We start from the raw sequence: 27,048 nt of genomic DNA, 5'->3' as shown, positions 1-27,048 counted from the left end.
ATGTCAAAGGTCGTATGGGGTCAAATGAGAACATGAACAAAATCAAACCGAGGTCACTCGAGTTCAAACGTTGTATGGGTCAAATGTTAGAGTATGTCCATTGGGCTTAAACATGGTAAAAAGAATCATTGATATGTCAGGAATATGTCAAAGTCAGAAAGGGTCATCAGGGGTCAAACAGTATCTCTATCATGCAGCTGGTACCTTAATAGGGCCATTCCAGCTACACTACACTCCAAATATTCATGTAGTAGACCATTTTTCCATGGATAACTAGCAGTTGGATCAGAACAGAATTGGTGGATTTTCCATGGTCAGAGGGATTAGAGGATGATAAATTAAAATGGTCTACTACGGTAGACTAGGATTCATGTGATAAAGCTCTATTTAAATGTAGTTAAATTATTAAAGGTACATGTATCAATCATTCATTAAAATGTCTACCTAACAAAGTTGCACTGCAAATTACACCCAGACGCCTCTACCTTGAGTCTAGGCCCCTCGCCGTAACAATCTCGTGCCTTGCTAGTTTGGCGCTCATATTAATCAATGAACCAATCTCACTAGTTCTGTTTTCCTGACATGCTGGCTACAGGAACCACTCAGCGTTACTACATGAAACTTTGTGCAGAAACTCGGCTTTTAAATTACGTAACATACGGAATACGGACGAAATATTTGTCAAGTGGTATTTTTTCTTACGTCCAGTGTCCAATAAGCAAAAATTACTAACAAATGTTAAAACAATTTAAATAATAATATCAATGCAAGTCTTATTCACAATTATCGGCCTTGACAAAACTGAGACTCCGTAATTTTGCCATCTTCTCAAAGCGTTCTTCTGACCTGTTATTTACGTCTTGTCAGACAGTTCTGTCAATGATACAAGCATCTTCATTTACCTTTTACTTGAATTACTGAGTGAAAGTGGCATTGTCCAGACCCCTTAGACTCGAATGTTAGCCGTAGTCTAATGTGTTACCTAATTGTTACTAAATTGATACCTTCTTATTTTGAGGTCATTGAATGCATGAGTGTTACAAATACATTGTTAAAATTGCTTTGAAATTACTGAGTTTTTTTTACTTTGCAGGTTTTTTCATTTTAAAGTCAACTTTCGTTTTTCTACATGCAAATAATTTATCTTCATTGATGTGCTAATAGCTTTCCGAGTTTTATGTGGTGAAGGACAAATTCTACATTCAAGTGTACATCATTTTTATGGAAACAATTTTAACAGTGTATGTGTAAATAATCGTAAAATTCATTTCTCCCGTAAGCCTTCTCATTAAAAACACCACACACACTCAAACTTGCCAAATATCGAAAAAGAGCTGCATCTTTTAACTTGCCTTTTTGAAAAGAATATGCTATATTAGATGGTTCTTGATTGCTCGAGATTTTCCTTCGAATATTGAAATCTATATTCACAATTGTCTTGGCAATCAGCTTTTCAAATCAAGCTTTTATTTTTGCTATATCTATTTTCGGTCGATTACCGACACTTATTATATAACCAGAAATTACGTGTTCCAGAAATCTATCGCCGTAAGCCAATACCGTTGTTAAGCTTTCGAAATAGAAGATATCGCTTGCAAAAAAAAAAATCGATATATATTAAAAGAAAGAGATAGTATCATATTACCATAAATCATGATACGTTTGAAAGTAATATCATCAATGGAACTCTCCTCATGTGTTATCGGAAATGTAAGCGTGAGGATTCAAGTATCTCATATTTCTACACTTGACATTGAGGTATTATATTTCTACGTTATGATTACTCTTTTGTCATAATTGTAATATTTGTCGTAACTTGATGCTTTCACAGCATTCCTGAAGGGATTATACATTGTCAGTCTACATTTCAAGTATTAACGCATTTCTTTCTTGTCAAAACAAAATATTATGATAATGCAAACGGTAGTAATTTACTCTTTTTGCGGACATTTATCCGAGTCCACTCATCATTTTTATCCGAGTAAGAGCCAAGTAACAGTCCCTTGGACAAAAAGTGGATTTGATTCCGCGTTATGTCGAATGATAATGCACTCGTTAATGGATATATATTTTTGACGTGGTTGTATATTTTTATATATATGGAAATAAACGAATGAATGAATGAATGAATGAATGAATGAATATCTACGCACGGTTTCTAAGATCTGATTTACGTTTTAAAAGCGCTAACTAGACTTGATGTGAACATGTCTTTCAAGGCCATACTTTTTATTATAACAAATCGACTGATCTATAAGTTCATCAAGGTGATGGCAATATTGAAATTAAATATTTGCTATCCTCCGACCAACGGAATATGTTTAATCATACAACATACATGTTGATCAGACAATGACATAAATTGGCGTAATGAGGTATTACAAACGCCGTAACTTAAAGCTTACAATCCAGTTACAGGCAAACGAGCGATTGATTATAGACCAATTGACCGGGGTGTTCTTTTTCATTTGATATGAGACAATCATGTTTATTGGTCTGCCCTCAATCGTTAGTATCTCAAACGACTCGAAACGTGTTTTGTTGTTATGTAAGAGAGCGAAGCGCATCACTTGCGGGTAAGGTGAACTGTAAGATATAAAAACATCATAATAGTAATCAAAAGCGATGAGAACGTGGCATCACATGCTTATGGGGCTCATCGAGTTTCTTATTTGTAAGACGCAAAGTGACACACTTTTCGTATAAAGTTTCATGCCAAACATCAAAAGTGTAACTGTAAGAATGAACATGATTCCAATTCAACGCTCTCTAGCCTAGCCTTGTCGAGCAATGTTTTCATCATTCATCATTTGTACGCTTGTCATAACCTAGTAGATACATCCATTGGGAAAGATATCTGTGTACTATCATAGAAGGCGGTAATTGGTATAATTAACATTGGTACATACAAATAATTATGTTTGTATTATTTGAAATGGAATCAGAGGTATGTGAAAATGTCTGTTACACAATGTGCAATGATTTAAAATTTTAATTTCATAGTTTCGGGTGATTATAAAAGTGTTGCGAAAAAAGAACAACAAAGACCCAGATAAGCAAACACAATTTTAACTTAAAAATAAAACAATCAATCACCCCCCACACACAAAAACAAAATGTAAAAAACCAAAAAACCAACAAAAACCCATACATATAGTCAACAAAATCTGGTCAGCAAATCTGGGAATAACTTTTGGCGCCTTGTAAAATAAAGGTGTTACACGCGAATCGATACTCAATAATACTTAATAATGTGATTTGAAATGTGCACAATTAATTTTTTCTCTATCGATTTGCGTGTAATACGGTTATATTGACAAACTAAAAAATATTGTCACGTGTTCCTATGTAATAGAATGGTAATATTCGTATTGCGCGGACTTGGATGTCGACCTTTTCCCATGATACATCACGATTACATCGCAAACCGCTGGCGGCGCCCTTATTGTGAATAGCGAGAATTGCGAATATCTTAGCCAGTCTTCAGGATCTTCTCTGGGTAATGATTCTCAAGACAAAGAAAGAAAAGGAGCACGCCATTATTTTTTTATAATTATTCAACCTGTTACGTACATAGTTGAGTATAAAACATGAGTAAAAGATTCTGAAACATTTTTAGAACAATTTATTGCAGCATTTAAATAGTGTAATTTAAACAGAAACAGATATTTCAGATCCATTAAATTTTTTCAACACTACTAGAACACCCTCCTGCTGAAATTAGGGATTTGCACGCTTAATATGGGAAATTCTTGTGTCATTTAATAGCACATTAATTGTGTACAACCAATATCAGTATGTTAAAACTTGTAAAGCATTCTGACAAATGTAGTACACACGTGAGCTGTAGACTGACTTTCTTGATTTTAGCTTGAATAATTCTTTGATGCATTCTCAGGATTTATACACCATTCTTCATTTCTTACCCATAAATACAAATTATTTAATTTGTTCAAAGAATAAGATAACACGACACCTTCCTTATGATACAATAATGCAAATTTACAAAATTTAGAAATAAATTCAGGGATTCCATGGTCCATTGGTGACATCGCATTGCATCTACTAATCCTTGTTTATTTCGATTTATCTTTGCTATCTTCCATTTCTTCTTTTACTACCATCAGAAAGTTTTGAATCCAAACAGTAAGTGCATCTGAAAAGTAATATAATAAACACGACACAAAAAGTCATCACTTATGTAATCCATCATCAATCTAAACCGGTTTATGTTTTGATAATTTGATTGACACAATCGTGTGCAGCACCTTGTTAGCTCTAATACCACATTCGCTACCATAAGCTGTAAATTGAAAAAGATTGATACCAGTATATCAAAGTGGGTGCATTTGTAAAAGTTGCAAATTAAAAAAGTTGTAGGACTGAATTGTAGCGCGCGACCATGACATATAGCCCAATAGGTAATATCGATCGCATCATGCCCAAGTATACCAACCCAGGCTGATCATAGTACATGTAATCATTCTACAATTGGTCTTAAATGATCATGAATAATTTTAGTGTAATGATAGCGCCATCTGTTGTTATGTCGTATATAAGACGTTTTGACGCTATATTTGACACGATTGAATATAAAAACAATTTTGTAAGTAAAATTCCTTAGTGAGGTATGGGGAAGGTTGTGGAGGTATCGGCCGTAAAAACAATAGCGCTCAAAAATAATATTGTTCAAAGTTTCCCCGCAGGCCTATAAGGTTCTGAAGACTGAGGGAAATTATGGGGCAGATATTAAATGGAATTCCGTTACAGAACTGCCGAATATGACCAGCTTAACTTATTTTACTAGTTTTTCTATCCTACGGTGTCAAATATTGCTTCATAACAACATATAGGGTGTCTCAATAAAAATAGGCCCTGGGGATTAGGGGACGTAACTTAACATTTTTGCAGCAAAATCGAAGCTTTTTTGTAGATTCAAGAACCATGGCGTTTCGTCTTTAAGATGGTGCGCAAACCAGCAAAATCTGTTCACGCGTCACTGAGATAATTGGGATTGTACAAAGAGACCCATTTTGGACCGTTCCAATGGGGCAATACACATAATGTGCTGCATTGTAGTTTAGAATGGAAGAAAGAAATGAAGTAAACTCTCAGTCTTGTCGGGTACGAGTTAAAAACATCAACCAATCAATCAACAATCAATCAATCTCCCAAAGAATGTTTTCACACCTTTCTCTTTGGGTTAAAATATGTGAAAATATATCTTCTAAAAATGTAGTTCATACATTTCTCAAGCAACAAAAGGGCCACGGGGTCAGTCAAATTTTACAATGTACAAATGCTTGACTAGGAAAAAAATCTTCTTTCAGATAATGAATCGGGAGAATTGCGATCCGCTATAGTTGATGCGTTTACATAGCTTTACAAGGTTTAAAATTCATTTATTGATCCCGATAATTCGCAAAGCGTGCTTCCTCAACTGATTTGCACCAGGACCATCACTCAAACATTATTATTGGAAAATTATAAAGAAATCATATAAAGTGTGTATTCTTTCTTTTTAAAAAGTATGTATTGGTGCTGCCTTTTAGTTGAAAAAAATCCTACTTATTTGTTGTTAAAATGCGCTAAAGTCCTGTAAAGGATATGTTTTGAAAATCACTAGTCGCGTATTTTGTGAGATTCATTCTTAGGAAAGAACAACTTTCCTGGTCATGTATGTGTAGACTATGAAACTTAGGTGACTGCTTGGCTTGTTGCTTGAGAAATGTTTGAACAATATTGTTAACCCAAAAAGAATGGTGCGAAAAACATTCTTTGAGAGATTAATTGATTGTTTTTTTTTTTTAATTCGTACCCAGCAACTTCATCTCCTTTTGTCCATTATAAAATACAATGCAGAACATTAGTGTTTAATGTGTATTGCCCCATTGGAACGGTCCAAAAATGGGTCTATTTGTAAAATCCCAATTATCTATGTGACGCGTGAACGGATTTTCATGTTTTGTGCACCAATCTAAAGAAGAAACGTCATGGTTTTTGAATCTTTAAAAAAGTTTTGATTTTACTGCCGACATTTTAAGTTACGTCCCCCAAACCACAGGACCTATTTTTATTGAGACACCCTTTATATCGCTATCACTGCACTAAAATGATTCTTATGATCATTGTAAGACCAGTTGCAGAATTATTCACATGATGAGGTGAATGAAATGAGTATACAGCAATAAAAGCATTGTAACATGGTAACAATCCATGCGTTTCTCAGTAACAATTGGGATTGTCGATAGGTCAACTTTTGAAAATGCACCAAATTTCATATACAGGTATCAATATTTTTTCAGTTTAGAGATTTTAGTAACAATTATGGCATCAAATTGGAGCTAACAAGATGCTTCATACGACCGTGTCAATCAAATTATCACAACACCAGTCGGTTAAGATTTATGACGGGTTATGTAAGTGAGGGGTTTCTTATTATGTTTTGTTAATATCAGAAATCAAAATATATGACGCATTTATATGAATATATTCGTACTCATGCTCTTACGGGTTTCATTATACATTTACTATTCAAACTGAATTGACTAGAACGACGTGTAAAGCATACTACACGTCGTTACTCGATCTCACTTTTGCTATCGTTTCCCTATCAGTGTCATATTTATTATGTTATATAAATGTACTTTACCGCTGCCTTTATATATCCATTCAATTTTCTTGACTGGTCGCACCACGATAAAATAAACCGGTATTCCAGTAGAGACAATGGCAAGACCAATCAAGGTGTCTATTGGAGCTGCTATGGCACCCATGATAACCAAGAAGAAACAGGACAGGATGAAGAATATTGCTATGAACAAATTCGTCTGCAAGTATAAAATAAGAAATATTATTTTAGATATGAAATTATTTTTCAAACAATTAAGATTTAACCGCCATTTAACGTGCGTATTCTAATTGTAGAATCCTTTATCTGCATAGCCTTTTTAACTTTCGGTATCGCTGCAGATCTCATTTGAGGGGGGGGGGTCATTTTCGTCATACCCCAAAAGAAATCTAAATAAGAAACGGGGTCAAGAAATGTGTTATATTTGTTTTGTTACCTTGGTTTATTTGACAAAAATGCGCGTGTGGTGCCAGAAGAATGCTTGCGTAGCTTAAAAAAATTCTGACTATATAATTTTGGCCAATATTTGAATGTCGTTTTAATAATCACAAGCCGTTTAGAGCCACGACTCCCCTATGTTTGGTGTAAATAATATGACCCCCAGTATCCAGTATATATTCATGACCCTTCCGATGAAAACGAACGCCTCTTCACTGCCTTCTTGTGTCTTTTTTTTTTGACCTTTAATGTCTGTCTGTTTCTATCTTTCTCAATTATTTTCCAACGCCTACTCGTCTACCTGTCTGCTCTTTTCCACAGCTTCTCTTTTCCCTGTCCTCATTTTTACTTCCACCATTCAATGTCCTGTATTTTTTCCGAGGCTTTCCTCTTTTTACTTCAACATTTCGTCAATCGTCTTAATATTTATTAATCCTTTATTCATTCATTCATACATATTTATTCAGTACTCACATAAAAATATTACAGCACATATGATAAAAAGATACATTATAAATACATACAAGATGTGGTCAATTGCATGAAAAACCAGATATAACAACGAAATGTATGGATTATGGAGTAAACACCAGACGAGTACCAAGGATAGCCCAAAAGCCTCAATAAAATTGAGGCTTATTTCCATTGGGGTCCTTAAAGAAAAAAGAGATGGGGAAACAAGCAGATCAGGCAACAGAACCAAATAAATAAATAAATAAATAACTCCCAATAAATAAATAACTCCCAAACCCAAAATATTGCACATAAAATAACTAAATAACACCCAAACCCCTTATATTGCACATAAATACGACCAAAAGGAAAAAGATCAAACCCCATCAATACCTGATGAAAGATCTCTGCTCAGTTCTTATGGCTTGATCCATCAGATGTTTTTGACGGTTTTTTAAATTGGGTCAAATTGGTGATCTGTTTGATGGAATTTGGTAAAGAATTCCAATGTTTGATGCCACTATAAAAAAAGGTGTGACTAACATTACCGTGGTTTCTTGGAACAACAAAATTGTATGGGCTATCCCTGGTACCGTAGTTATGCAAAGATTTAGTACGGGTAAAATTGGCACTAAGATAGACCGGGACTACGAATAATAAAATCATTAACAACATTATACCCAGCGTAACAGTTCATGAATTATCCTGATAATTATTCTATGAGGTTATCTAGAATCAACAACATTAGTTACACCGTGAGAAATAATCATAGACTAAACAAATCAGATGCTGTGTAAATTTTTACCTCTTAATCGTAGACAATAGAATGAATTTCTTGACTTTATTGGCAAAAGAACGCACTATTCACCATCACTAATGTCGTCATCCTTCTACCTAAGACAGGTGATCTTTTCCTTATGATAAACTATTGGTGCATTTCATTCATGTATATTGACACAAATGCGTACAGAAAAATCCTGGTGAACACAATTCCACCTTATGCTACTCCCTTGCAAAGTATCAACCAGACTTATTTTATGTCTGGACGTAGCTGTATTCAACAGACGCACATCCTAAGGAAGATTACGGACGGTTTGAAGGAATACCAATTCCCACTGACAGTCTCCTTACTAACGACGACACTGTTTCTACAGTATATTCAGCGCTTATAGGGGGGGGGGTTGATTGAATGCTGCAGTAACAACATATTATACACATTGACGGCTTGTGGTCGCCGACTGATGATAATGATGATGATGATGATGATGATGATGATGATGATGATGATGATGATGATGATGATGATGATGATGATGATGATGATGATATGTGTATCGCCATATAAAGGCTGCTGTGACTTTTAAATGCTGTGGATCTTTGTCTATAAGGTTAAGTTATGAATTGTAACAAATCCCAGTGCGTGGGCAGTGTTATTTAATGAATTTTAATATGATAGATTTAAAAATATCTCGTAACACCACTTATCGCAATGGATTGCTATGAAATAGTTATTATTTCTGATTAACTATTAATAGTTTTAAAGACGATTTAAGTGAATTGCGCTCAGAAAACTGTATCCATGCTGCATATTAACTAGGCAAAGGAACTGACATTCAATTCGCTAAAGGCTATTGAATACTGCTTAAAACACAGCTAAAAAGCAATGTAACTTTCTTCAAGTACTCAGACAGTAGACTTCATTTTGAAAAAAAGGGCAAAATTTTCCAACAGGTTTCCAAATTTGCACACGATTTAATACTGTATAAAATGTAAAATGTAAAATTGTTAGATCAAAGCTATTTAAAAACACTCTAATAACCAGGCAAGTTAATATCTCTTAGAGATATTATTATCTCAAGACTGAATTGCACAAACAGAGTGCTTGAGACACCTGTTTTGCATTTTTGTTCCATAAATCAGTCATATAAGATTGGTCCAGATATATAATGCGAGTGTATCGAACAGGAAATTATGCATATTTTTAGATATTTAAAAACGTTTCTGTACTGTATTCCTAAGCCTTGTTAGAGCGTTTGATTAAAAAAAGATGCACCGTAAATGTATACCAAAAATCGCTCCCGCCTTTCGACCTGCCAAAAATTGCTTGCACCCTTTAATTGCCATATCACAGGCTCATAAATATTACACAGCCCTAATGAAAAAGCTTTGGTAATTATGTCACAAAATAGTCATTGATATTCTGTTCCCAAAGTATGTTTTTAATGTGTCAAAACATGATATTAAAGCAATTATAAAAAAATGCTACCTTTGAAAATAACCAAATTTGTTTGGATCACGTACTAATATTTCAATATTCTGAAGCTGTCGCTTGTTTTCAAGGTCACATAGGAACATGCGTCAACATAAGCTATCATTAGAAACATGTTTACATGTCTCCCGGCCTCAGTACTAGACGTGACACTGTTACATATAGAAACAACATAAGTTCATTGCCAGTAGAATGTCTTCGCAGGCAAATGTTCTCCTTCTCAAGGCATGAACTAACATGATTGATCCAACCAGAAAGGGTATATGGTTATTGATGTCTAGTTTGTCATCAGAATAATCAGATATAAGAGAGCCAATAATCTATTACATTTAAACTATTCTTTCAGTACGCAAAATAAAAAAACGCACAGCCAAAAAGTGATACATATTATTGTCAATAAGATTATACAATACTTTTATTCAAGTAACTTTTACGTAAACATTCTATTTAATTCGTTTGAAAATGTCAATGTTGTTAACCAGTCAAGTTAGCTCAATCGATAAGGTGTTCGACTATGGCGCGAGAAGTTGCGGGTTCGAACCCTGGCGGTGACTTAGTATGCTCTCGTGGAAAAATTGAGTTAGCCTGAAATTCCCCTGGACAAGGAACTTGCTGCTAATTGTCTCGTTGGAACGCGTACGAAACTCGGGGAGCTGATCCTGGTTGCGAAGGTCAATTTGAGGAATGCATAGGGTGTGCTAGCTGCAAAGTCTTTGAGTTGTTGTTAAATAGTTTATGGAATGATTTGAGGCTGTAGTGGTCAGCAACAACCTGTAAGGTGCGCTGAGGCTTGTGGATCAATGTCTAGGCGTTGTGCCTGTGCGTAGCGCACTATAAATCACTGCACTTTTTTTTTAAATTCGTATCTTTAAATATGTACCAATGGGTAGCTTTAAAATGAAACAAGGTTGATGAATATGGAGCCTTTGTTTTGGTTTGAAGAGGTTAAATGAGTTCAGTTGACATGGTTGATGCAGTAAACGATTAAGTAATTATTCTCCTTTTAGTTTATAAACGGAAAATCCGATACTCTTTCATCGTATCTGGTTAGATTGTATCCAACAGATTTAGGTTATGGTCGATTAGCAATTCAGAGCACAACAGACCATAGTTTGCTATACAAGATACTGACGAGGTTAGACATTGGCAATTTTCCTTAAGGCTACTGCGATTAGCCGTCTGTCTACATCGCTGATGTTCATTGAAGCCCACAAGATTAACAAACAATATTTACAATTTCTATTCCGTACCTTTATACATTTAGAACTAATAAACTTATTTAAAATGAATGAAAAACGAAGATAAATTGCCCAGTTTTAGTTAATGTATTTGGCAATGAAATGCCGTAGATACGTTAATAGGAAATATCTTTAAAGTAGCTGACTTTTAGCAGCAAACTTTTGATTGCGATAAATTCGTAAATGTGACACTCAGCCGAACACTGTATATTTGTTCCAGTTAAACTTGTTGTTTCAAAACAAATGCTTCAGACCATCTATTAATCAGACGTATGTTATGTAGAATATATTATTCAAACTTGCTCTCTCATTCCTAGTAAAGATAGATTAAGGGTAGACGAGGTATTGTTGGTCAAAGCAACCTAAAAATCGATTTCCATTATCTAGATTAACAACTTGATGTTTTACAAAGTTCATTCTACAAATCGTATACTTTGCAAACTTGCTTAATTTATTGTTGTTAATGAGTTATGTACGTTTTACAAAAGTGTTGCTGTTTCAGCCCTCTAAAGCCCACTACCATTCGTAAGATGCTGTGAACTACCAAATCACAACAGTTTAAAATAATTAATAACTTTTATAGGTGCTGCGGTTCTTGAGTTACGTTGTAAAGAAGGCTGAAACAACAACACTTTTGTAAGACGTACATAACTCATTAACAACAATAAATTAAGCAAGTTTGCAAAGTATACGATTTGTAGAATGAACTTTTGCAAACCATCAAGGTGTTAATTTTCAATAATATATTGATCTACATAATGAAAATCGATTTTTAGGTTGCTTCGACCAACAATACCTCGTCTACCCTCAAGGGCCAAATTATAGGGAGACATGTAAAGACATTGAGTATTAGGTTTGAAAAATGATTTACTGTTACTGTTCTTTACACTATTTGAGTTCCTTGGCAGGCAATTATGTTGCTGTTATTATTGCTGATGTTATTATAAAAGCTTTCGTTGCAATTCTAGTTTTGCTTGTTTTTTCACTTGTATAAAATACAACATTCTTGTCAATTAATTGTAATAGTACTCAACCAGCTAATTATATAATCTGGTTACCTCAAAACCAGATTTGGCGCTCGTACAATTAGTTATTTTGCCGATGTTTTACTTGATGATCACTTTTGTGTTACTGTAATCGAGCCTCACAATCATAATCCATCATTGTCGTCTCTCCTGATACTTAATCCTTCACCTTCATTAACCCCATCAATATGTTTGTCCTCGACATTAATGTTTTGACATTAATCCGCGATGTTATAAGGCCCGCCGATTCATATATGTCATGATTTAGAGTCATATAATATAAAAATTTAAGTCTTAAAATTAGAATAGAAAAATTTAGAATCCTATAATATACAAATTCAAGTCTAAAAATTCTAAAAGAGCCCACTTTAATTCAGAAGAGCCCACTTTAATTCAGAGTCCTACAATATAAAAATTTACCTCTTTAGATACTCAAAGAGCCCACTTCAGAAATTGGCTCACGCTAAACAGATTTCTTGCACTCCAAACATTATCTTTGTTGGCCAGAAAAATTTACGGTCTCGCTCGCAAACCCCACCGCCGACAAGAATTTACGGCCTCACAAAACCTAAACCAACCACTTCCGCCAATTCCTCACCGATTACGAACATTAGGCCAAAATAAAGTTTTACATAGGTATTCCAACATATTTTGACGAGGATTGTATTTACATCGCATCAACATTAAAAAGTCCCTTGCGTTGCGTTTTCAATCTTATATACGCCTTTTTTTTTTGGAATTAAGTGAAAATTAATTCTGTAAAAAGTGTATTTTTTTAATGTAATTTTCACATTAGACCCGACAAAAGATTACCGTTTTGTTGTTATGATACTCTAATCTTTTGATTTCGTAAATAAAATCAGGGGTCTAATGTGGATTTAGGATGCAAACTGGAACAATCCAATGCCTTGTCAAAAGCATTTGTTTCAAAATGGAGTTCGGATGCACTTCGTAATACAACTTCCGCCACTGCGGGAAACCACATGCACAGGAGAGCACGTGGCCGATATCAAAATCGATTTTATGTATTGTGTATGTAGGCCTATTCATAGGACCCTCGTATTAATTGTCTCTATGCGCTTGAGAATTCAACAATATAAATAATGGTAGCTTTGTTATAATACACATTAATGTTTTAAGCAGATAAAATTCCAAAATATGATGTAGTAATGAAGTTGCGATCTATTAATATTATATATGTTTCCATTTTCAAGTCCTTCGTGGTCGAGCGGTCTAAGGTGCTGGTCATATGGTATACGTGATAGCGGCGCAGTGTAGCGTGGGTTCGAGCCCCGCCTCTGCCTAATTAAATGTCCTTCTTTTTTTTTAAATTTCATATTATGTTAGGGAAATGTGGCTGGGAGAATGTATGTATGGCGAAGAGTGGTGTGCTACCAGAGTAACATGTCCTATATGTTTTTTTTTCTGAGCAGAAATGTACGTTAAACAATCGATGCCATTGTTTAAAGTAATCGATGTAGCAAAACCTGAGTGGCATATCCCGGATGGGGCAAAGAAAAGCAGTCTGCAATTGCCCCCATCTTACTGGCCGTCGTGGTATTTTAGAATTTCAGTTGTTTTGCCCATTTTCGTCAAATTTTCAAACCCCGAATTCATGGCTTCCCCTTTGCCCCTCTGGAATACACTGGTCACTATACTTATATCGCCTAAATAGAATATGGCGCAATTTCATACACAGGAACGATTAACTATAAGATATTGCCTTTATTCGACTCCCTGCAGTGAGTTATTCGATGCAGAATCAAGCTCGATAGTCAATACCCAAATGACGGGGATAAGAGACATAACACATTTGAAACTATCTGTAGGAGAATCTTTAAGTCTTCTGAGCTAGAGAAGCGACATGTGCTATAATGGTCAATGGCGACATATCATCAATGTTTCAACGTTTCAATGCGTTGACTTTACTTGATATATCACGTCACTGTATTAAATAAGGCATTGCAGCACCTAATGTATCAAGTCTATTTACGCATTTCAAGGTAACTTGGAAAACATTTGTCAAGTGTTGTCAGTGACTGTTCAATCGTGAAATGACCTTATAAAACAAATATTACTAATATTCCAACCGGAAGTTTTTACATAATTATATAAAATAATTGTGATAAAAATTGCAAGACTTTCTAGCTATGACTTAGAACACCGCTAACTAAATTTAATGGAAGCAAACTTTGCGCTGACAAGTGTACAATGTAAAGTGCATCTAACACACTTTTTAGCCTCTTTCCCACTCTCTTGGCAATAGTATCAGAGAATGATAAATTGGCACAAGCATGGAAAGCAGCACATTTCCTGGACATTTTAGGCCACTCCTGTGACAGATGATACCATTCCTTGCCTCAAATGACCTCAAATTGCCGGCTTTATCTCTATGTCTTTATGTAAGATGTTCGGGACATACTAGCATCTACAAAAGCCAAGAATCGTATCGGTTTACGAGAATTTCAAAAGCATTGTCAACTTTTGAAATATACCTGTTATTAGAGACCGCTTCATGGCATTTCTCACCCTCAAGTGTACTAGATGAAACACCCACGCGTCAAAATACTTTGTACAGTAGTAATAAAGTGTGTAAGCAAAACCCGTCGAATATAAAATATGAAATGAAACCCTAACATTACACATGTTAACATGTGTGTGTCTATGCTTGCCATATTTATCTATATAGATGAGATCATAAGATGAAAACATCAATCTAAACCGGTGGCCTTTCATTCGTATAATAATATAAGTTATACCATGGAGGTATATAAATAAATGGAGAATGATCGCCAGAATTCTAATCTCTTAAGTGGAGATTATCCCGTTACCTCTATTCAATGAGTCACCAAACTTGAATTGACCAGCCACTTCAGCCAAGCTATTGATCTCCACGATGGTTATGAGCCTCTACTATGGTTCATTGATTGTCACTCCCAAAATTTCCTCATAGGAATTGACCCTACATTGACCCGTACCGGAAGCCTTGTAAAAGAGACTGTATAATGACGTCAGCTAGTCAATCAGATGTTCAAAGTCACCAGTTTTGATAGCTTATAGTTTCAATGTATGATTGTGCGAAAACCCGAAGAAATTTGGATGTTCTGTTCTCAAGTTATGAAACTGTTTTCTACACTAGTTGTGCCGTAACTTGACAAATATACTTAGTTTTCATGTTCATATATTAAGCTTTTAAGGGGTCTGAGGGAGTTCAAATATAGTGCAAATGAAAGCAAAACGTTTTTACCTTCCGATTGTGAAAAGATTATGTTGGGCCAATTTGGGCCATTTGAGTTACGAGCGAGCAAAATTTACCGGAAGTACTTCGGAATTCAAGCAAAATATTAATATTATTAGGGGCTATCATTTTCTTTGGAGGAGGGTTCCAAATATACGGGGGGTCATAACTTTTGGGAAAAAAAGTCATAATTCAATTTTTCATGACCAAAATGTAGGAAGTCACAAGATGACAACAGATAAGGTGTTTCTTTTATCAAAAAGACTGATTTCTTGATGCAATTTAACTGAGACTAGTATACCTAAACCTAGGTATAGGCCTACTAGTCTCAGAATTTAAGCACTCAATTTTTGGCGAAAATGAGATTTTGATATCAAAATTTTATGAAACATGAGCACTTTCCAATAAGTATAAACTTCATTTTACCCCATTGAAATCAATGGCCAGTGAAACAGACTTCACAATGTAATCAGCTTAGCATAATCAATATAAACCTGAAAATGCCCATTCAACAATAATTGGTCATAACCAACGTAGTACAAAAGAGGCTTGGCTGGATCATTCTCCATTTATTTATATACCTCCATGGTTATACTATGACACATTAACTGGGGCAATTCCATGTTAAAATGGAATTTGTCAAAGACTAACTTTTGCATCTGACAACGCAAATGTAAGCACATCAATCACAAATGTGTGTTATCAAATGATTGGGAAGGTCTATCATTTGAGTAGTTTGAGTAATTTGAATAACATTTAGAGTGTAAAAATGCCGAAAAGGTAGATTTTTGGGAAAACACGGGGATTTTCAACTTTCAAAACTGGTGTTTTTTACAGTCTTTCACGTAGTAAATTTAAGATTCATGAAATTATTTTCAAAATAGTAAAATTTATATGATTTTTTTATTCAAAGAGGATAATTGTTGTGAAATAAAATTGATAATTTCAGTTGGGTGTATTGCGAGTCACGTAACGCGAGTCACACACTTAATTGTTCATTTAAAAAATTGCTGGTTCATTTGTAGTTAGTCATTGCCTCTGGAGTACTAGATAATCACCTAGCTTTGTTTCCTTTGCTTTCAACTGATTTTTTGTGGAGAAATGGTGAATATTAAAGTTACAAATTTAGGATGGTCACTTTTGCGTAACGCGAATATTTTGTTTGCCAATAAAATGTTTGTTGAAGTTGTCCAGAAATCTAATGTTTATAGTATTTGGTACCTAGGGTCTTATAAGCTCATATGTGGTGAATATGAACCAAACATGTTCTTGTTTAGTTCTATTATAGGAGACAGTGTTCCAATTACGTCAACAGTGTGACGCGAGTAACATGAAATTGCCCAGTATCATTGTCGAAATGATCTCTCCAGCTTTAGTAGTGTTTAGTAGAACACTCCTGTTCCTGTCAAAACCCTGAAATATTGCAATAATCATTATACCTATCTCACGCAAAATCAGAGACAGCCCTTATATTTGCCTACTAGGCAACCCATTTAACAGTGTTAATTAGTCATTTTTAGCATTCAATATCAAATACTGCCCCATTAGACGAATACTCCTTTAAAGAAAATCTGAGTATTCTGAATGTGTTGATAAGTAGAACATTCCTTTTTATGGTATATAAAACTGGCCTTTTGTCTTAATCAAAAATTCATTTATATTGTAAGTAGGCTATATCATTATTAAAACCCCCCTTTTTGGCGTCATGTTTTGTGGCTCGCCTAATATGTATCACATCAAAACGTGTCTGCTCTAAAGAGCTCAAGTCAGATATCAATCGTGTTATCATGTTAATCGACAAGTCTGAGCTAGTTTCGAATCTCTGCAAACAATACTCAATTAAGTAACTAATCAAATTGGAGCAGTAAACCAATCTTGCAGTATTATAAATGTAATAAGGTATTACATTTCTCCTCAGTAATGTTCTAATCGGGCGACAGAAATCCAATTACCTTATACGGTCGAGATGCATCTGGTTCTTTCCACCTTAGATAGACCAGTCCGATAACAGCAAACGCACTCATAGTCCATGACACAAAACTGAAGTAGTTAATCAACGTGTACACGTCTTTAGCAAAGCAGTACAGTATACTCACTGACACCTAAAAAACAAGCATTAAATTGATTATTAAATTATGACTTTCAATGTGGTGACACAGATAAACATTTTGTATCTTTTAATATGTAGGGCTGCCTCTTGTTTTCTCAACCCTTTTTTATGTTTTTGTATGCATCGTAAGAAGGGGCTGATTGATTGGAACTACCCATAAATCAAAATATTAGAGAGTTTGCGATTCCCATACACTACGTCTATTAAAACCACTATCCAGTGACCACGCAAGGTCGCTTATTCAGTCAGTATTTCATATTTTCCACAAACAAAATGAACGCGCAGAAGATGCGGAAAATACGCACAAATTTTACGTTTTACAAAATATTAAATAGAATCAAGGTTCGTGAGCTAAACATACTAACGAAGGGTATTTCAACTATTAACATTTGAGTTCTTTGACAAGCATTGATTACAAGAACGGATGTTTTATTTTTACTTGTCCAATTTACTCCTGTTGCTTTTTTGCGCAGGTATACTGATGATATATTTCGCATGGAAATGAACTTATTTGGTCTGTATGGATGCCCCTTTCCCACCTCTCTCTCCCCGCTCTCCGATCTTTTTGCTCTTTTTCCATACATTGGTAGCTAGGATTAGGGCCCAAATAAGTCGGCAGCTACACTTCTGAGAACTGTGTGAAATAACGATTTTGTGTTACTTGCCGTAGCTACTAGTGAAGGCAGTGGTGTAGATCTTTGAATATTCAACATGGACAGTACATCGGGTAAATGACCTTCCCGTGCTCCAACGTAGAATAACCTTATTAAGAAACAAGACACAGAAATAATCTACACAAGATAATGTAGAGATTTGTATAATACGTATAGTATAAATATGTTGAGCTGATGAATCGGTTACTGTATCATAAAACTGTATTGTTTTAAGTAACGTACGCCTAAGAGTTATCATGGGTGTGGAGTTGTGGTGTGCTTGGTTAGTTGCTTAACAGCTCTACCTATATTAAGACTGCATGTGTTCATCGACAACCATCTATATGATTTCCAGGAATCAGTAGCATGAATGTAACACTAAATGTATACTCCATCGCTTAGCCACTGAGGTACAGCTTAGCCACTGAGGTACAGACTACCTCATTGGCCAAATAAACGGTTCCATAACATATTTTGGTATAATACAAAAATTACTTTGAATGAAAGAAAAGTTTAACCAATTTCTCACGACTTACTTGTTTAGCTGTGGTGGCCTGCGGCCGACATCCATCGACCTTCAGTGCCAACTGATGTTACTGGGAAGTTGGAGGGGTCACGTGACCTAGCCCGTTAGGGCTAGAATCACGTGACGCGATGAGCCGGTTGTATGATCTTGGGAGGTGGTGGCGTCCTCTGTCTTTGTTAAGGTCGCTGTTGGTTCGCCTTATGTTGATGGCCTCTTTAACTCCTCGCTTGAACCAGTTCTCTTCTTTGTCCAAAACGCGGACCCCCTCCCAGTCAATCTCGTGCTGAAACGTGGCAGAATGTTCGCCAACAGGCGAGGAGGGTCTGGTGTGTTCATCCAAGCAAGTTTTAAGGGTTCTGGCACTTTCACCCACATAAGTGGATGTGCATTCCTTGCAAGGCACCTGATATACAACTCCGCACTTGTCGAGCTTATTCGCTTTGTCCTTTGGTGCTACCAGGAGCGATCTAAGAGTGTTTTGTGGCTTGACGTGAGTGCTGATGCCGTTGGAGCGGAACAGTCTTTGCAAAGACTCTGTGACCCCTGCCACATAAGGGATGGACACATTGCCTTTTGACGCAATGGTATTGTGCCGAGGTAGCCTGTTTTCGTCCCGGACACTGTTTCTCGTAACTGTGTCCCAGGACCAGTCCTGATAGCCGCACACTTCCAGTGATCTGCGGACTCTGTTCAGTTCCTGTTGTTTGTCCTCCTCAGAAGACACAATGGTGTTTGCTCTGTCACTTAATGTCCGAATTACACCCAACTTATGTTGGAGCGGATGGTGGGAAGAGAAACTTAAATATTGTTCGGTATGGGTGGGTTTCCGGTATACCTGAAAACTTAGATGGCCGCGATCATCCCGTGAGATGAGTACGTCAAGTACCGGAATCTTTCCTTCTTCTTCCTTCTCCAAAAATTACTTGATCAATTCTCTTGTTTTAAAAGTTTGTAACATAGGCTGATTAGTTATGTATCAAGTGCGCGGGTTTTTGTTTCATAGTGAAATACAGCCATTTATGAAATTTTCGGCCCAAGAAAAAATGCATTTTTCTACATAGGCTTTTTATGCTTCAACTTGAGTTTGACAACTTCTTCCTTTAAGTAAGTATTTAATCAAAAAGAAGCAGCGATAATTATATTTAAGTCAAACATTTCCCGATTTAGGTGCCACACATTCAAAAACACTTTTTTATGGTTTAGTGAATAAATCAAATGAATGAACCAATATTGCTCATCGTTCAGCGTGGAATATAAATTCAGCAATAGTTAAACTTACCTTGAAATTGTCAGCAACTTCCCGTTAATTGAACCGAACGTCGACAATACTACTGCTGTAGGTACAATCCATGCAAAATTCCCTAACACTTTTGCTGCAAACGTCTAGTTACAAAAACAATATGTTACAAGCGAAACAAAAATTAGGACATATTGATTCATAGTTTTACTATATTGACCATTTAAGTGCAATAACTGGAAAAAACAGGATATGCAGAGCTTGAGACGGAGTTATTGATGGTAACTTGATGGGACAACGGAAATCATGAACTACATGGATGTCTTCACTGATGAAGCTTTACTGAATGTTATATCTGGGTTCGAAACAATATTACTTAAGTATAAGATCAATAGAATGAGTGCAGCATAAACTGCAAGCGAAATGGAAACACTTAAATTATAAGATCAAAATAAGTTTTTTTAAATGTAAGACTTATATAAATTTATAATTAAAGAATGAAAAAAAAATTAAACTAACCACGGCGACTGCATCGGAAGCAAGTATTTCGGCTGGAGTCAATGCAGCAAAGTAGGCCACATTGGTCAACACATAAATTACAACTACTGTCCACATCGACAAGTTAATAGCACGAGGTAAATTTCTGAAAAAGTTTCAGACTCATCATTAACTTTTTTAAACAGAATACTTTAAAATACAAAGGTAAATTTACCAAGTGATATAGTACAATGACCTAAAAAGTGGTTTATTTGACTCACGAGGTCCTAGGTTCTAATCTCAACCAAATTGGCGTATTCATAGTACACGAGGTTACGTTTGACAAATCGCGTCGACTCTCCTTACCTAAGTGCAGCTATACGAATTTTAATTAGGGCCATAGAGTACCTGCATCATGCATCACCTGCATCATGATTGTCGACCTTGTTGAAGGAACATTATTGTCATATACCCGTATTACAGTGTTAATGAAGTACATGTATATAAACCTGGATGTATAATGGTACAAATCTTCTTCTTCTTCTTCTTCCAAATTAGTGTCAACTTCATTGAACAAATCGGAACATACACTAGTGTTAATCATGATTAAAAACACTAACAGAATATGCATTCTGCTCTTTAGAGTCAATAACCGGCGGCGTATACTAAGAGCTAAAAACTGTGGCCTTACTTGTATGGGTTTTTTAGTTCTTCAGCTATCATATTAAGACTACCCCTGTGCAAAGAAAAAAAGACTCACTTGTAGATATCTTAAAGTTCTTCGATTATGATATTTACGCAATACACATGTAATTAAATTATCAACAGTCAGCAAAAGATAAAACAGAAGATTAAAAAATGAATGTATTCTCCTGTATTTTAAATGAAGTTACCATAGTTATAGCGCCTAATAAAACAAATTATTTAAGTTCCTGAAGATACAGATACATCTATATTTTTCTCTAGAAATGAATAGGGAAAGATGCACAAAACAAATATATCATCAATAAAGTGATAACGAATTTATAAAGTAATTGAAATAGTTAAAGTAACAAATTACCGATTGAGAGTCTGCTATGGTAAACTTACCATCCTGCGTAAGCATACAATCCTGAATAGAATGCTTCGCCAAGGCCCCGGATGTTGCTACCCTCGAAGGCATTTTTGAAATTGTCGACATTACCTGAAATCAAGCCATTTGACTTAAGTGCTTGTTCTATTTCTTAAACAAAAGTATTACAGTTGAGATGGAAAATGAGGCACTCAATTTATCAAGACTTGGTAATGTATAAGGTAATAATGATTCCCTTTTGTAAATGGGTTTTGCCATAGAACGAGTCAAGAAAGTTTCTGCCATGAACCACTATTATCTTGCAAAGAGCACGAGAGTGTTTTACTGATGGTATAGACTGTTTGAATTAGAAAGGAATTTAAACAATAGTATTCTTCTGACGTCTATTATCTATGAGTTTTGTTTCATATTAAAAATCGAGTTCAGATTGGTAAAACATAAAACTAAATTTTGAATCCTCTTCTATGAGGGATTGTGATTGTTGGAGATCATTTTATATATTTGGGTTTATCACAATGTCTGTTACATTTCGTGCGGGGACGCCTAATGGCGCACAATGTTGCAATGTTGGCCGTGTCACTAATGATTATCTTTGCTACTTTATTTTCTCTGAAAGCTATTGGATGATAAAAGGTTGCAGTGGATTAAGGCAATTACATCACTTTCTTACTGATGTTTTCGTTTTTCTCTATCTGTTGTTCTTTAAACATGACCATATGACATTAACCACTTTAAATTGGATTTTATTTTGTAAACAACGTTCAGTTTAAAATATCACAGACGCATAATCATCACACTTCACTGTATTTCACAGCACTTCCGTGACCTCCAAGTTAATATAATCAGAGGACTAAGAGGAGTTGTCTGGGACACAATTACCCAATAACCTGGACGGCGTCGTCCGGAAAGCTCATAGACGTTTCTTCATATCAAGTGACTTTTCCAAATAACCTCGAGTCGCTGAAGTGTTTTGAATTACAGCCAGTTGTCCTGACAATACCCTGGGACGATGCCGCAATGTCAGAAAACAAATTAATATCTCTGTTTGAAGTTGTTAAATACAATAAAAATTATTATTTAATACAAGAGCTTGAAACAGTATCTGTCGAATCATCAATTAGTTTTCTGGCTTTGCACATTTTTTTATTGTCTACAAGAAAATTAATATTATGTACATGCAAGTGGGTAGGCCTATATATAATATATTTCGTGGATCAATTTCGTTTCTTTTCTTGATTTATTTTTGTTCAGATGGCTCAGTATGCTGAAGTTTATAAGTAAATAGTAAAATGCATAAAATAAGGAATTAAACAAATTATATACATAATTTTCTGAATAAGTATACGGGTGTGCCGCAATAATGTTCTTGTTTGAGATTCAAAACATGATTATGAATGCCCTACGAGTAGCATTACTGAAGGATTCATTTGTTTACCTTGTCCCATTTCTACAGCTCCGCCGATGATAATGATACCTAAGGCTACTACCTTGAAGAATGAGAAAATGTCTTGAACTCTTGTAGCCCATTCTACGCTCCAAGCATTTATGATGGCTAGAAGAACTCAATATGAAAATTAAATATAATAGAGTAAAACCATTAATGGTGTTGAATAAGAAAGATATGTATTCACTGCAGCTGCAGTAAACGATTGTACAATTTGTACGATATGTACTGGCGAAAGAAAAAGATAAAAGTGGTGTATAGATAAAAGTACTTAGATAGCGTTTATGTAACGCTAAAAAAGAAGTTTTCGCTTTTTTAATACTGTGAATTTAAACCATAGCAGAAATTGAATCAATTCTAAGTAAAAACTATTATGTGATAAGTTTTTATTTACTTGTATGTTTTTAGAAACTTACTGATAGCAGAGATTGCAAGTAATTGCACAGCATTATAAGGCACAGGACAAGATAGGTCAGAAAAAAGTGGCTGCAAGCAGTAGTTTCCAAAAGTTAGAGCTAAAATTGCAAAAGTACCGGGTTGCAGCATAATCATAGATATCCACATAACCATGAATGCTGGGAAGTCACCGTAAATGACCCGGATATAGGTGTATGGCCCACCAGATTGAGGAATCATTGTGCCCAGTTCAGAAAAGCATAGCGCTCCAAAAAGAGACACTATGCCACAAAATACCCAGACCAGAAGTGTCAATCCAACAGAGCCAGCACCGGCTAAAACACCCTTAGGAGATATGAAAATGCCAGAACCTATGACGGTCCCAATGTTAATAGCAGCACCACTGAAAACATTCAAAGTTGGCTTCAAACGGACGGCAGACGACTGACTTCCATCAGCATCGGAATCCCTACCGCTATATTGTATTCCAGACGTGTCCTGTCTTCTTTCGTTTGCTTCAAGTAGCAAAGCCATTGCATGGTTTTATTGTTATTATATACCTTCTGTAGCCTTTTGCCTATTCATACTAGGCAAGTGGTACCCATAGTGATTCGTGTCTTAATGTTTTAATATAGACTACGGGCGAGGTTTTATCTTCTTGTTACTTTGACCCATCAAAAGGCTAAAGGCGGTTAATCCCAAATTATTTACATGTATATTAACGTAATACTTTCAAGGTGTTTTTAATATAACGTAAAATAAGTCGATTATTTATGTAAAAACATCGGTTATTTTATGTTTGACATAAGTAGCATGGATTGTTTGGCAAGCTTTAATTGAAATATTTGTTAATAAATCATAAATCGAATGATAATATCATTACTATAGTATTGTTATCGTTACCAGGCTATTTAAGCGACCTTTAGTATTGACTTTGATTAATTATACAGGCTGTATCAAAATGATGGCTAACCCCTCAATTTCCGTTGATTATATGGACAAGGCTATCATACCAAAATGCTGCATAAGATCCACACAAATTGTTGATTGACCCTAGAGCTATGAAGGGGGGGTGTACCAGTATCCGTCATAAAAAAAACCCGCATGCGTTTACGCCCAAACGACATAAGCTAATTGTAGATCCATCCTTTGCGCTCATTTTAATGACAAACTTTTTACCCCAGCACCTTACCTGGGGGTAGGACCGGCCATCAAAGATGAGAGGGAGGGATTGGTGAGGCCCCAATGATTTTCATTTCGCTCTTATGAAAGTATTTCAAGAGCTACTGACTTATTACGTGTTAGTATGTAAAAAGAGTCATTTCCTTTCATATTAATGAGAAAATTGAGTGCAAATCGCATTTTTGTAGAATTTATAGTCGATAATCAATTTTGCCTATACTTTTGTACATAGCCAGAATTTCCCAAATTAGCATGGGCTCTTCATATTATGACGTCATAGCGACATTATGTGGGGAATGTTTGTATCACTGGATAGAGGAGATAAGTAGCTATACATTAGTACCAAATATAACGGTATATTGTTTATAATTGCAAATTAGGGGGAAGGGGTTGCAACAAACCCCTTCGTAGTCCGTGTTACAAAATATGGCTCAGTACTTCGAGGGTTATTGTTAAAAAAGTAATATAAGAACAAATAATGGTCATTTCAAGAAGATTACAATAAATGTTGCATTTGGAAGAAGTAAGTTTTTAATAACCATCAAAACTAATTGGTACCAATCATTGCATCGCCTTCATTCATTGGTATCAATAAGTTCGTAAGCATACCACATAGCTTTATTTTAGAATCATTATCTGTGATTTGGGATTGTGGTTTTAATTGAAACGTGGTCTTTGAGTAGCATCATGTCATTGAAATAACGTACGTGTCAGAATATAGAGATTGAGATTTCCAAACGTACGTATTGGACGCCCGTGCAGTCAAGTCAAAATCCCGTCAAAATCGCAATCTCTCTTTTATCTCTTTATTATTGATTGTGCATCTTTTTTTAAAGATTAAATGGTATTTCAGACGGAAAGGTTTCTCAGTCTCCATTCAAGTACCTGCCACAAAGTAAAAAGATAGCGTAATGAAGCAAAAGTGCTCTGTTTATTAAAATGTTACTGTTCAAATATCTACTAATGCTGTAGAATGCAATAAAGAAGTCTGCTTTGGGCAATAAAGATGAAGTGAGAAAACATATAAAAAACATTCTACTAATTATTACGAGATCTATTTAGTGATAATAATGTCGCGGAATAGAATCGAGCTCAACTACATGTGGTCGGAAGGTTGTATTAGACTCGTTTTCTACTGTTGTTTTCACCATCTGGAAGTAAAAAAAAACACATTCCAAACGAAAACAATTTAATATGTAGTTACATTTAGGTTTCGTTTTCCGCGACATAATCGTCGTCAACGACGACAGTTTTAAAGTTACCAGAAATAGGTAATACTTCTACTATTGACACAAAACTAGCAAACCCCAGACCGTGTCATGTGAAAGTAAAATCCCTTTCATTGATTTTGATATTTGTTACACCGGCTTTCCTACAAGACATTTTCTAAAGGTAAATGACCTTAATCAAGCATCGTGTCTACAGTTGTCACATGCATTTGGATTGTCACAATAGCGATGCAAAGATAACCACAAGGCCATGGCTCAAGTACACACTATGGCAACACACCATGTAGACGGCACGAACTGCTGCGGATCGCCACAACATTGCAAGCAAATCAGGTCTGAGTGATATATTTTCCGCCAAGACATTCAAAGGTAAATAAAAGTGACATTCGGTTACGTTTTCAAATAAAAGCGTGAGGAAAATGTTTTGAAACTTTGTTAAGAAAGACAACGGTTCCGCCATCCGTGGGGTGTGCTGAGTGTGGTAACAATGGGTAACGAAAACAAATGGTTACGATTGCTCATTATGTAATTGATAGAAGAAGACATTTTAACATTTATCATGGTCGTCAGGGTGGACAACATGCTATTGAGAAAAGCAAAAACAAAAACAAGTCGTTTCTCGAACCACAAGTCTCGCTTGTTTCGCAATTACTGTTGGTAACAGAACGTAACAGAAGTAAAACAACAGGGATGGAAATCCCAAATAGGTCGTCCGAAGACATGAGAAGTGAACACCACGCAAAGTAAATATTTGTAGAATACTTTGTTCAATTTCAGCCTATTTTACAAGTTGATCTCAAATATGTGACCTTTGGTACCACCAATATACTAGTATGTATATACCCTTCATGCAGCTATAGGATTTAAACTGTTCACATAAGAGCATTTAATCAAACCTTTAACTAAATTATTATACATACGGCCATACATATTACCGCCATCTATCCACACATACAGCCATTCACACATTCCACACATCCGGAAGTGATTACACATACACCAGGCACAAAAAGAAACTCGCCAGTTCTATTCATCCTTTCTGTTCAATAACTTTATAATTTTGGATTATTCTGAAATATACATTTTGTTAATTGGACTTTGCTTTCTCATTTGACACCCTGTTCGTGAAAAATGAACAAGAATTGAACAAGATATGCGCCTCCAAAGCCTCAAACCCCAAAATCAAAAGTTGCATTTTCAACGATTTTCAATGGGAATGCATCTGTTGTATTGCACACAAGCACCACAGGCCAATCAATAAAGCACACAGTGTAACAGGCACAATTGAATCGTTAAAATTGCAACTTTTCATTTTGGGGTTTGAGAGTTTGGAGGCGCATATATTGGTCAATTCTTGCTCAATGTTCATGAACAGGGTGTCAAATGAAAAGAAAAGTCAATTAACAAAATGTATATTTCAGAATAATCTA

General features: G+C 35.5%; 1 protein-coding gene across 1 annotated transcript; it reads right to left on the bottom strand.

Moving 5' to 3' along the window:
* Positions 1-4,076: 4,076 nt before the first annotated feature.
* On the bottom strand, positions 4,077-23,741 carry LOC140157573 (Y+L amino acid transporter 2-like). The gene is made up of 10 exons (XM_072180814.1): positions 23,228-23,741; positions 22,803-22,928; positions 21,385-21,478; positions 20,987-21,031; positions 20,338-20,461; positions 19,861-19,964; positions 18,068-18,164; positions 17,245-17,394; positions 6,653-6,830; positions 4,077-4,156 (listed from the first exon to the last, which is right to left on the bottom strand). Exons 1-10 carry the CDS (start codon positions 23,739-23,741, stop codon positions 4,077-4,079), a joined length of 1,512 nt encoding a protein of 503 aa, XP_072036915.1.
* Between the last annotated feature and the right edge of the window lie 3,307 nt (positions 23,742-27,048).

This window comes from Amphiura filiformis, chromosome 1 (genome assembly GCF_039555335.1).
Source record: "Amphiura filiformis chromosome 1, Afil_fr2py, whole genome shotgun sequence".
In the NCBI taxonomy this organism is placed as follows: domain Eukaryota; kingdom Metazoa; phylum Echinodermata; class Ophiuroidea; order Amphilepidida; family Amphiuridae; genus Amphiura; species Amphiura filiformis.
The sequence above is the reverse complement of the archived record's forward strand: the minus strand, read 5'-3'. Positions and strand labels throughout refer to the sequence as shown.

Bases quoted from the DNA above. Each gene is read 5' to 3' on its own strand.
- LOC140157573 (XM_072180814.1), bottom strand. From the start codon at position 23,741: ATGGCTTTGCTACTTGAAGCAAACGAAAGAAGACAGGACACGTCTGGA. The intron at 18,165-19,860 runs GTAAGTTTAACT...TTTCTTAATAAG, and splicing joins AAGTTGCTGACAATTTCAAG to GTTATTCTACGTTGGAGCAC. The intron at 6,831-17,244 runs GTAATTGGATTT...TTATACTTGCAG, and splicing joins ATGCATCTCGACCGTATAAG to ACGAATTTGTTCATAGCAAT.